General features: G+C 42.9%; 1 protein-coding gene across 4 annotated transcripts in view; it reads right to left on the bottom strand.

Annotated features, from left to right (window-relative positions):
* Positions 1–232: 232 nt before the first annotated feature.
* The window catches only part of heatr5a (HEAT repeat containing 5a), a 244,745-nt gene continuing 232,108 nt past the window's right edge, over positions 233–12,869 (bottom strand). For 2 of the 4 annotated variants that reach the window (XM_038781281.1, XM_038781274.1), the window contains exons 34-36: positions 6,160–6,311; positions 2,591–2,798; positions 233–1,559 (exon numbers count right to left, since the gene is read on the bottom strand). In XM_038781281.1, coding sequence (XP_038637209.1) covers positions 1,246–1,559; positions 2,591–2,798; positions 6,160–6,311 — 674 coding nt within the window. In that variant the 3' untranslated portion in view covers positions 233–1,245. The remainder of the gene's footprint in view (positions 1,560–2,590; positions 2,799–6,159; positions 6,312–12,869) is intronic. The other 2 variants (XM_038781265.1, XM_038781255.1) reach the window with 1 other exon arrangement.

Raw genomic sequence — 12,869 nt, 5'->3', positions numbered from 1 at the left:
CCCATCAATCTGTTAAACTCCCACATGTGGAATGGCCACTAGTACCAGTGGAAATTTCTATACCATACAAGTCAGCACCATCAGAAAATTAAAAAACTGATAAGGGGCAAAAAAAAAAAGACAAACTAGAAAAGAACAGATTGTTGCCATCTTCAGCTGTGGGCTGGTATGATGGGGGAGGTAAGAATAAGCTTAATTGGAGACAAACGTTTGGAATAATAAAGCAGACAAAATGAGGAAATTAGCTTTATTTCAGTAAAATTACAAAAGCAAGATGTAACAATGACATGTGGTTATTCTGTAGGATTTACAGTTGTGTTATTTACATGGCATGTAAGTTCATATATGAGCAGTATAGTACTTCAGAGCTTTAGTTGAGCCAAAGCACGTAAAAAGTTGGCTGCTAGCAGACCACTTTTCTGTCGGAATAATTTTTGTAATTAGTCCTTCTTTATAAAGCTTACTGTGGCAAGAATACTATACACATAACACAGTGTGCAATGCCATTATTGCTGACAAACACAACTGTGCATCATCAACAGCCATACTCAGTAAACAATATATGGTTAAAAATTTATTAAAGCTAAGGTTTTTAAAATAGAATCCAGAGTACATTTTTAAAAACAGATGTAGTATTGGGTAACTTAAAAACCTTGTTTATTTAAAAAAAAAAATAGTATTGTAGTGCAATTGTCTTTGGAGTCAGTTTAAGAAGTTAGCAGTTATTAGTTAGAGATTTGTGTGTTGTGGATCAGATTAATAACACTGCCAGATCAGGTTTTATGCAAATTCTGGCAATAGGAGAGAGCAATCTTTCAATGAAAAACATACTTGCATAAAATTTCCTTTAACATTACTATCCTAGCTATATTTGTTTGCTTGGAGATCAATTCATGGTTAACAAGGACTTTCATTTCAAATCTTTCGGTTATGAGTACACGATAGTTGTTTAAGATTTCAATTGAGTGAATTAACAAATTAAAATCAGAGCAAAATAATTTTTTAAATTGTATACATGGATATTAAAAATTAAATGATATTTAAGTTTTGTAATGTTAAACCATCCACAGGTTGCTCTATAACTTTAGCCCTCAACCAGAAAGTGAAACAAGATTAACTATTTTGACTGGGTAAATTATGCTGCAAGATATCTTTCGCAACTTCTCTTCAATTTTAATTCCTTCACTTGGTTTAGTTTGGGAGGCATTTTGTTCGAAGAAGTTTGTTATAATTGGTGCACAGCCCTTAGAAATGAGAAAAAGTTGTCTTGAGTTGAATGCTGGGAGAAGAGTTTCTGAGACATTTAGACTGTTCAGCTGCTGTCTTTGCTTTGACGCTCTCCTGGTTACCTTTAACAGCACCTTCAAGCCTTGCTTTCATAGCTGGTGAAGAACCCATTAATTTTTGAAAAATGGATGGATACTGAGGACCTATTCGCATCAGGTTCTGAAGGGCAAACTCATGTAAACTCTTGGCTGGATTTGGTGCAGATGTTAAAGCATTTTCATCCAAAAGGAAAGATATGAGGATTGGTAGAATCAAAACTACCAAATGGACTCCTGCAATACATGAACAAAGCTTAAATTTACACTAGAATTGAATATGAATAAATGTATTCAGCGGTAGTCAAGTTGAATAACTATAGGAAATGAATTGAAACATGTTAGCCAAACGACTAAGTAGAAAATTCTGTACTTCAATTAACACTGCAATTTAAGAGCTCAACGAGGAACTAGTGAATACATTTCACTACATTCTGATTTCAGAAGTTAATAGTTACACATGCAAATAAAATAATTACTATTCCTCCTTGAAGAACAACTGTACTGTTGATGGAGCCTGGAGCCTGACAGTTGGCCTCAGCACCCTTGGGACCACGAGGAAAACAAAAAAAATCTGAACTTCCACGCTGTTCAGAAAAGTATGCAAATACTAACATTGGGACAAAACAGCATCATGCTCAGTTTTGATTAACTGCCAAAGTTCACTGTGGCTAAAAAATAAAACATGGTTGTTTCAGGTGTCTGAAGGCTGACAGATTTCCTACAATGGCATAATTCACCATTTACAGAAAAATGGGGAAAAGTTCTTGTGGGTGGGTAAATATAAAAGGAGAGCTGGAAATAAGTCAGCTCTAAGGAAGTTGTGACATATTTTCCTTCTCCCCATTCTCAGACAACAATTCAAGAGAGAGAAGAATTGCATGAAAATGTTTTATCTAGGTGATATATCATGCTTCCTAGCAGTCAGCCAAAGGGGACACCAGCAGAGGACTTAGAACATAGAACATAGAACAGTACAGCACAGAACAGGCCCTTCGGCCCTCGATGTTGTGCCGAGCAATGATCACCCTACTTAAACCCACGTAACCCGTATCCAAACAATCCCCCCATTAACCTTACACTACGGGCAATTTAGCATGGCCAATCCACCTAACCCGCACATCTTTGGACTTGAGCAATCATCTCTCAGCAGAGGCAGAAGGACAGACATGGGGATAATTAATATTAAAATTCTTCAGCTATAAACTGAAGGTGAAAATTCTCAGCTGTTAATAAAAGTCCAAAGTCAACTGTGTAAAAACACTTACGGTTTTGTTCATCAGCCATGCTGACCAAAGTCTCCAAAGTTTTCATCCCTTCCTGCACGGCCTGCAACTCCGTACATGTGCTCGGCTTCTCTTTTTCCACTTCTCGCAACCTTTCCACAATTAAAACAGTCAGGGAGTGGATGTAAGGTGTGGATACGGCCCTATTAGGAAATAATGACTGCAGCAATGTGTAGCAATGCATCAGTACCTGAGACGAAAAAAGGACAAGACCTTATAAACAAGAGAAAACATATGGAAACGTATAAATACCGAGAAACTGAATACATTAGCGTTGTGCTAAACAGGGGCTGTTTAGCACAACGCTAAATTGCTGGCTTTGAAAGCAGACCAAGCAGGCCAGCAGCACGGTTCGATTCCCGTAACAGCCTCCCCGAACAGGCGCCGGAATGTGGCGACTAGGGGCTTTTCACAGTAACTTCATTTGAAGCCTACTCGTGACAATAAGCGATTTTCATTTTTCATTTTCATTTCATTAGAAGAGGTAGGACTTAAAATGTGCTGTTATTATGTATTGTATGTTAAAAAGTTAGCCGATTGAGGATGATCAATTGCTATCACATTATGAAAAACAAAAACTGCTGCTTGCAACCGGTCTGTACATTTATACACATCTATGCACCAAAGCTGACCAGTAACGATCTGCTAATACCTCTAATTTCCTCCTGTTTCTCTGCTCCTGAAGTTGTTGGCTGAAACTGGGGTTACAGAACCATCAGTCCCTTGCCACCTTAACCTAACCAAGGCTAAGAAGAGATTTATTAATGTGAGTGCAGGCAAGCAATTAGATCATTAAGGACATTCAAGTCAAGCCTGATTCTGTCCTTTTACCCATACCCCTGCACATTGTTTCTATTCATGTGATCATCTAATGCTCACGAATGAACCTGCCACTGCCACACCTCCAGGCAGTGTACTCTAGATCTGAATCACCTGTTGTGTGAAAAACTATTTTCTCACATCACTGGCAATCACTTTAAATCTGTTCCCTTTCGTTCTTGATCCTTTTACGAGCAGGAACAGTTTAAGATTAAAGACTCTGACCAATTTTAATCACTTTTTAGCTCACGGTCAATGTGGCTTAATGCTGCGCCATGCAGTGCACACAAATAAGCTACTGCACTAATTTTCTTATCTCATTTCAAGTTTTGTTTGGACAATATAGCACTTAATTTTCCTTTTTTTTTTAAATAAAAATTTTATTGAGGTATTTTTGGAACAACAAAATAAACAATCTACATGAAACCATAACATAGTGCAAAAGTCATTTACCTCTCGTACAGGTCCCTCCCTTATTGACCCCCTACTCGAATCTAAACTACTCACCCCCGCCCCCTCCCGTCTGCCGACGATTAATTTCCCGCAAAGAAGTCGACGAACGGTTGCCACCTCTGGGTGAACCCTAACAGTGACCCACTGAAGGCAAACTTGATTTTCTCCAGACAGAGAAAGCTAGCCATGTCCGATAGCCAGGTCTCCGACTTCGGGGGCTTTGAGTCCCTCTATGCTAATAGTATCCGTCTCTGGGCTACCAGGGAAGCAAAGGCCAGAATGTCTGCCTCTTTCTCCTCCTGGATTCCCGGGTCTTCTGACACCCCGAAAATCGCCACCTCTGGACTCAGCGCCACCCTTGTTTTTAACACCGTGGACATGACGTCCGCAAACCCCTGCTAAAATCCCCTCAGCTTTGGATATGGTCCAGAACATGTGGACATGGTTCGCCGGTCCTCCCGCACATTTTGCGCACCTGTCTTCCACCCCAAAGAATCTGCTCATCCGGGCCACTGTCATGTGAGCCCAGTGAACTACCTTAAATTGTATCAGGCTGAGCCTGGCACACGTTGGAGACACGTTGACTCTACTAACGCGTCAGCCCATAGAACATCCTCTATCTCACCTCCCAGCTCCTCCTCCCACTTGCGCTTCAGCTCCTCGGTCTGCGTCTCCTCCGACCCAATAAGTTCCTTATAAATGTCCGAGACGCTCCCTTCTCCTACCCACCCTCTGGAAACTACCCTGTCCAGAATCCCCCTTAGCGGTAGGAGTGGGAAGATTGACACCTGTTTATGAAGGAAATTCCGCACCTGCAGATACCTTATTTTGTTTCCCCTCGCCAACCCAAACTTTTCCTCCAAGCACTTAATTTTCTAAATAGATAAATATTCTTTATTTAAGATTTGCTGAAATTTTTCTCCCCTCCTCTTAGAATCCCTATAGTGCAGGAGGCCATTCAGCCCATTGAGTCTGCACCAACCGTCTGAAAGAGCACCCTAATATACCCACTCCCCCACCCTTTCCCCATAACCCCACCTAACCTGAACATCTTTGCACTGTGGGAGGAAACTGGTGCACCCGGAGGAAACCCACACAAAAACAGGGAGAACATGCAAATTCCACAGTCACCCAAGGCCAGAACTTAACCTGGGTCTCGCTAACAACTGTCAAATGTTTACTTTGACTGGGTATTCTTCCAGGAATACCTTTGTCAATTTTTCATGTATTAACAAGGATGGTGATGCATCTGAAATTTAAGGGGAATTACAGTCAAAACTAAGTGATCAGCTAACATCTACACATGCGCATTTTCCTTCAGTGGTTATTCTTGCATGCACTCGTGCTGAGTAGCAGAGGTAATTTTAACTCGCTCTCCCCCAGACCACTTTGGTCTTTTAGGTAGTTTAACAAATATTCTGGAATCATTCAGGTGCAGGCGAATTTCATGATGGGGAAAATGGCAGACCTTTATTGAGTTCACTGTGAACATCACAATAGATAGATAGAGAAATACAGCACAGAACAGGCCCTTCGGCCCACGATGTTGTGCCGAACTTTTGTCCTAGGTTAATCATAGAATTTTGGACACTAAGGGCAATTTATCATGGCCAATCCACCCAACCTGCACATCTTTGGACTGTGGGAGGAAACCGGAGTACCTGGAGGAAACGCACGCACACATGGGGAGGATGTGCAGACTCCACACAGACAGTGACCCAAGCCGGAATCGAACCTGGGACCCTGGAGCTGTGAAGCAATTGTGCTATCCACAATGCTACCGTGCTGCCCTTAAGAAGAAATTAATCTACACTCCATTATTCTACCCTAATCCATGTACCTATCCAATAGCCGCTTGAAGGTCCCTAATGTTTCCGACTCAACTACTACCACAGGCAGTGCATTCCATGCCCCCACTACTCTCTGGGTAAAGAACCTACTGCTGACATCCCCTCTATATCTTCCACCATTTACATTAAATTTATGTCCCCTTGTAATGGTTTGTTCCACCCGGGGAAAAAAAAAGTCTCTGACTGTCTACTCTATCTATTCCCCTGATCATCTTATAAACCTCTATCAAGTCGCCCCTCATCCTTCTCCGTTCAATGATGAGCTAATTCAGCACCAACTGGGATCAAACCTTGGATCCTTTCTTCTGTATGGGTCAAAGTAGACAATAAAATGCATTCTTGATAATGCTTGGTTATTTTGATGTCAACGATAACACAGATTAAATTACGGCACACAGTAAATTTTATTAAATCTGCTGGAATACTTACGACTGGATTTTTAGAACCAAGGATTATTTTAAATCGGTTGATACATTTTTTCTCAAGGCATTGTACACATGTGACTTCTGGATTTGCTGACACCAAGAAAATACTAATGGCAGTTAGCATGCTCACTTCATCCAGTTCTGACTGAGTCATCTCTATGAAAACAAGAAAACATACAAAATTTTGATAGGGTGCTCCAACCAAGGAGTTTAATTCCTTTCAACTTAAAAGGTGGTTTGGTGGGGTCAGGGAGGTCATGTTGGAATTGTATAGAACTTTGATGAGGTCACAGCTGGAGTAGTGTGTGCAATTCTGGTCGTCACATTATAGGAAGGATGTGATTGCACTGGAGGGGGTGCTGAGACGATTCACCAGGATGTTGCCTGGGAATGAACATTTATGTTATGCAGAGAGGTTGGATAGGCTTGGGTTGTTTTTGCTGGAGCAGAGAAGATTGACGGGCGACCTGATCGAGGTGTACAAGATTCTAAGGCGCATGGATAGGGAGCAGCTGTTCCCCTTAGTTGAAGGGTCAGTTACGAGGGGACAAAGTTCATGGTGGGGGACAGGAGGTTTAGGGGGAATTTGAGGAAAAACCTTTTTACCCAGAATGGAATGCACTGCCTGGGAGGGTGGTAGAGGTGGGTTGCCTCACATCCTTTAAAAAGTACCTGGATGAGTACTTGGCACATCATAACATTCAAAGCTATGGGTCACCTGCTGGCAAATGGGATTAGGTAGGCAGATCAGGTGTTTTTCATGTGTCAGTGCAGACTCGATAGGCTGAAGGGTCTCTTCTGCACTGTATTATTCTGTGTTCTGGGTGGGGGTAGTGGTAGGAAAGACACTTCACCTTTGGCACAATAAGACCCTTCACCTATGCATGACTAATATAGTATTCATGTGCAAAATGGGAGAATGATTGGTGACAATGAATCTGGCCAAATTTTGCCTCACTGGATCTGTTTCACCCTGTCAACAACAATAAAACAAATATGTATGGGCATAGTTCAATGGCCACTGAGGTGGTTAAGGAAAAAAAAGAGGACTGTGCACTTAATCAAGTTTGACAGCCTCCTTTCCTGGATTGCCATGGACCAACTCAACATCTAGTCTGAGAGCAGAAGCAGGATTTCATGGTTTAGGTAGAGAATGGAAACTGGAGAAAAGATCTCAAAAATCTGGGTAATAAGCACAAGGCAAAGACATCTACAGATTACAACAATTCAGCAACAGAAGGAGAAAGAGAAAACAATCTACAATTTAACAGCACGTTTGTAAAAATAGAGAATTAAATAAAAATGGAAACAATTTGCTGTTGCTATGTGACAAATTGGTGCATTTGTCAATTAGAGACACAAACAGGAAAAGGAGGTACCGGTCAAAAATACTCAGTGGTAAGGATACAAAGTAAGCCTGGTAACTTAGACAACAGTCCCTTCATTCATTAATTTTCAACCCAAATATTAAGATATAGGAAGCCAGATAAAGGAGGTTAACAAGTTAACTAAATTTGATTTATTAAAATAGCTGAAGATCTGGGCTGGGAATCCAAATCTTTTCACAAACTCCCAAGAAATGCCCTGTGGCTTTAATGTGTTGAGTGCCTTTCGGATCAATCTTCCCATAATTGTACAAAATCAGTTGCAGCAGAATGACTAGATCAGTGGTATTAATGAGCCCCAAAATAAAAAAAAAACTTACCAATCCAACTTCCCTTATGCTCGCTGCTAGTTCACTGCCTCGCTCCCTATAGCCACCGCCCTTCTGCTTGTTGCCTCTCCCCCTCACTGCCTCTCCTCCTCACTGTCTCTCTCCCTGACCCTCCCACCTGCAACTTCCTTCCCTAATCCTCTAGCTTGCCGTTTTCCTTCCCAACTGTACCCCTACTCGCTGTCTCACCTGCCCTCAGCGTGTCAATTTGCCCTCCTGAATCCTTGCTGTGAACAAGGGTTTGGGAGAGGGACATAGAGGAGTTGCCTGGAGGTGTCATGGAGGGAATCAGTGAGTGGGCCACAAGATAGACAAATTCTGACATAGCTTTGGGCTCCGCAAGTGAATTTCAGTTGTTTAATCCAATTAATCATGTCAGGCTTGGCCCTTGTCCATTAATTTTATGTCGTGGGGGAATTTACCAGTTCTTTGCTTGTGGGCTAGAATTGCAATAAACCTCATTTAGGGATCATGTGCATGGCCTTAATGTAGTCAATGGACTGTTGTGCGGCCATGCAGCTTAGAAGGAACAGTAATCACAAGTCCAGCATTTATTGTCCTTTCCTAACTGCATTTGACAAGGTGGTAGTGAATAGCTTTATTATATCATTGCAGTCCTTGTGGTGAAGGTACATCCACAGTGCTATTATGGAAAGTGTTCTAGGATTTTGACCCAGCAACCATGAAGTAATATATATTTCCAGGTTGGGGTGGTATGTGATGCAACTGATGATGTTCCATGCACCTGCTGCCCTGTTCATCTAGGTCACAGGCTTGAAACAAAAGGAGGCTTGGTGAGTTTAATAGAACACAGAACTTTACAGCACAGTACAGGCCCTTCGGCCCACGACGTTGTGCCAAACTAGTCTGAAACTAAGATCAAATCAACCTACTCCCAATCATTCTAGTGCACTCCATATGCCCATCCAATAACCGCTTGAAAGTTCCCAAAGTGTCCGACTCCACTACCATAGCTGGGAGTGCGTTCCATGCCCCAACCACTCTCTGAGTAAAGAACCTACCTCTGACATCTGTAGCCATTTGGGATGGCCACTTCCAGAATACAAAATAGATGATCGCAATAACTGTAGGGAAATATGGACAATGTTAAGAAAGCAAGCAGGCACAGAGCCTGCATGCATATTGGAGAAGGCAGTTCCCAGACGAGACTGAAACTATAGGTCAATTAACATATTGATGGCCCATCTCCGGGATCAAAGGAAAGACACTCAAGCAACCGATACAGCTCCAGACATCCAGGCGCCAGTTCCCCAAACCAAAAGCGTAAACAAAGCAAGGCCAATGGCCACCTAGGACACGCCCAGCCATCAGGGCACCCACCCCTTTATTGGTCAAGATCAATACCAGTGATCAAGATGCGGCCCAATTAAGTGGGGCCAAGTTCAAGGCCCGCCCAAAAGCGCGCGAAACCCCTTTGGGTATAAGAAGTAACCCCCGAGAGAGAATCGCTCTCTTGGAATTGGCTCTCAAAGCGGAGAGACCCTTCCACCAGCTGCACCAGAAGCAAGTAAGTCCAAGGTCAACGCTCGCAACCAGACGGACGACCTTAGCTGTTCTCCTGTACCACTTCAAACCCATGACCTCAGATCCGAACAACGGCCATTGTTCCTCTGATTGAGTGGGCACCCAAAGTTAAGGCGTTAGCGTTAGAGATAGTTTAGTTTGTAGTACTTTGTGCATGAGTAGATCTTATTGTGTGTAAATAAATAGTATTGACTTTGAACGAACTAACTGGTGTATTGGCTCTTTGATCGGTATTCGGGTTTGAATCTTGGGGCGGTATCGAAAGATACCTGGCGACACTAGAGCAAACATAATCAGGATTAAGGAAGGCGACCTTATTGACTACCATATTTATAACCAAATAAATACAGCAACACATCCCTCCTATATCTTCCACCATGAACCTGATGGTTATGCCCCCTTGTACAGCTACATCACCTGAGGAAAAAGTCACCCACTCTATCTATCCCTCTCATCATCTTATACACCTCAATTAAGTCACCTCTCTTTCTCCTTCGCTCCAATGAGAAAAGCCCTAGCTCCCTCAACCTTTCCTCATAAGACCCACCCACCAATCCAGGCAGCATCCTGGTAAATCTCCTTTGCACCCTTTCCAATGCTTCCACATCCTTCCTATAATGAGGTGACCAGAACTGCACACAACACTCCAAATGCGGTCTAACCAAGGTCTTGTACAATTGTAGCATAACTTCACGGCTCTTAAACTCAATCCCCCTGTTAATAAATGCTAACACACTTTCGGCTTTCTTCATGGCTCTAACCATTTGGGTGGTAGCTTTCAGAGATCTATGGATATGAACTCCACATTCTTCAAAACCCTGCCGTTAACCCTGTAATCCCCGTTCAAATTTGTTCTACCAAAATAAATCACCTCACACTTATCAGGGTTAAACTCCATCTGCCACTTTTCAGCCGAGCTCTGCATCCTATCAATGTCTCTTTGCAGCATACAACAGCCCTCCACATTATTCACTACTCCACCAATCTTGGTGTCATCAGCAAATTTACTAACCCAACCTTCAACTCTATCATCCAAGTCATTGATAAGAATCACAAATAGCAGAGGACCCAGCACTGATCCCTGTGGTACACCGCTGGTGACTGGGCTCCAGGTTGAAAATTTACCATCCACCACCACTCTCTGTCTTCTATGTGATTGGCAGTTACTGATCCAATCGGCCAAATTTCCCTCTATGCCATGCCTCCTTACTTTCTGCATGAGCCGACCATGGGGCACCTTGGTCTTACTAAACGTCTTACTAAAATCCATGTATACGACATCAACCGCTCTACCTTCATCTACACACTTAGTTACCTCCTCAAAGAATACAATCAAACTTGTGAGGCAAGACTTATCCCTCACAAATCCATGCTGAATATCCTGGATTAAGCTGTATCTTTCCAAATGATCATCAATCTTATCCCTCAGGACCCATTCCAATAATTTACCTTTGACCAAAGTGAGACTAACCGGCCTATAATTCCCAGGGTTATACCTATTCCCTTTCTTGAACATGGGAACAACATTTGCCTCTCTGCAGTCTTCTGGCACTATTCCTGTAGACAGTGAGGACATAAAGATCAAAGCCAAAGGCTCTGCAATCTCATCCCTCCCAAAGAATCCTAGAATATATCCCATCAGGCCCAGGGGACTTATCAATCCTCAGGCTTCTCAAATTTTCTAACAGATCTTCCTTCCGAATATCTACCTCCTCCAGCCTACCAGCCTGTATCGCATTATTCTCCTCAACAACTCTCCTTTGTGAGCACTGAAGAAAAGTATTCATTTAGGGCCTCTCCTATATCTTCAGACTCCATGCACACGTTCCCACTACTGTCCTTGACCAGCCCTAACTTCACCGTGGTCATTCTTTTATTCCTCACATAAGTGTAAAAAGCCTTGGGGTTTTCCTTGATCCTACCCGCCAAGGACTTCTCATGCCCCTTCCTTAGCCCTTTCTTGAGCTCCTTCTGAGCTATCTTGCATCCCTCAAGTGCCCTAACTGAACCTTGCTTTCTCATCCTTACATAAGCCTCCTTCTTCCTCTTGACAAGACATTCAACCTCTTTTGTAAACCATGGTTCCCTCACTCGACCATTTCTTCCCTGCCAGACAGGGACATACATATCAAGGACACACAGTATTTGCTCCTTGAACATGCTCCACATCTCAATTGTGTCTAGCCCTGACAGTTCCCGTTTCCATCTTATGCTCCCCAAATCTTGCCTATTCGTATCGTAATTACCCTTCCCCCAGTTATAAACCTTGCCCTGCCGTATGTTCCTATCCCTCTCCATTGCTATAGTGAAAGTCACTGAATTGTGGTCACTATCTCCAAAGCGCTCTCCCACAACCAAATCTAACACTTGGCCCGGTTCATTACCCAGTACCAAATCCAATGTGGCCCCGTCCCTCGTCTGTCTGTCCACATATTGTGTGAGGAAATACTACTGCACACACTGGATAAAAACAGCCCCATCCAAACTATTGGAATTATAGTGGTTCCAATCAATATTTGGAAAGTTGAAGTCACCCATGACAACTACCCTGTGACTACTGCACCTATCCAAAATCTGCATTGCAATCTTTTCCTCCACATCTCTGTTACTGTTTGGGGGCCTATAGAAAACTTCGAACAAAGTGACCGCTCCTTTCCTATTTCTAACTTCAGCCCACACTACCTCAGTAGATAGATCCTCCTCAAACTGCCTTTCTGCAGCCATTATACTACCTTTGATTAACAATGCTACTCCTCCACTTCTTTTATCACCTTTCCTAATCTTACTGAACCATTTAAACCCCGGAACAACCATTCCTCCCCCTGCTCTATCCACGTCTCCGTAATGGCCACAACATCGTAGTCCCAGGTACCAATCCATGCTTCAAGCTCACCAATCTTATTCCTGATGCTCCTCGCATAATAGTTGCTGGAGTGCATCACACTGCTGCCACTGTGCACTGGTGTTGAAGGAAGTGAATGTTTGAAGTGGTGCGTGGGGTGCAAATTTTGAAGGTTGCTTTGTCCTGGAACGTGTCAAGCTTTTCAAGTGTTGCTGGAACCACACTTGTCCAGGTAAGTTCAGAGTATTCCAGCATACCAAATTTGTGCCTTCAGTGATGGTGGGTAAGCTTTGGGAAGCTGCTCGCAACAAAACTCCCTCCCTTTGACCTGCTGTTGCAACCACCATATTTACTGGCTGGACCAGTTAGGTTTCTGGTTAGTATTCACCCACAGGATGTTAATGGTGGCGGATTCAGCAATGGCAATGTCATGAGTGTTATGGGAATATGTTTAGGTCCTCCCTTATTGGAGATAGTCATTGCCTGGCATTTGTGTGGCACAAATGTTACTTGCCACTTATCAGCCCAAGCCAGCATGTTGTCCAGGTCTTGCTGCATAGGGGCACACACTGCTTTATTATCCAAGTTAGGAATCAGACTGAAATATTCAATC

The sequence above is a fragment of the Scyliorhinus canicula genome, chromosome 2 (assembly GCF_902713615.1).
Source record: "Scyliorhinus canicula chromosome 2, sScyCan1.1, whole genome shotgun sequence".
Classification (NCBI taxonomy): domain Eukaryota; kingdom Metazoa; phylum Chordata; class Chondrichthyes; order Carcharhiniformes; family Scyliorhinidae; genus Scyliorhinus; species Scyliorhinus canicula.
This window is presented reverse-complemented; position numbering and strand designations above follow the sequence as displayed.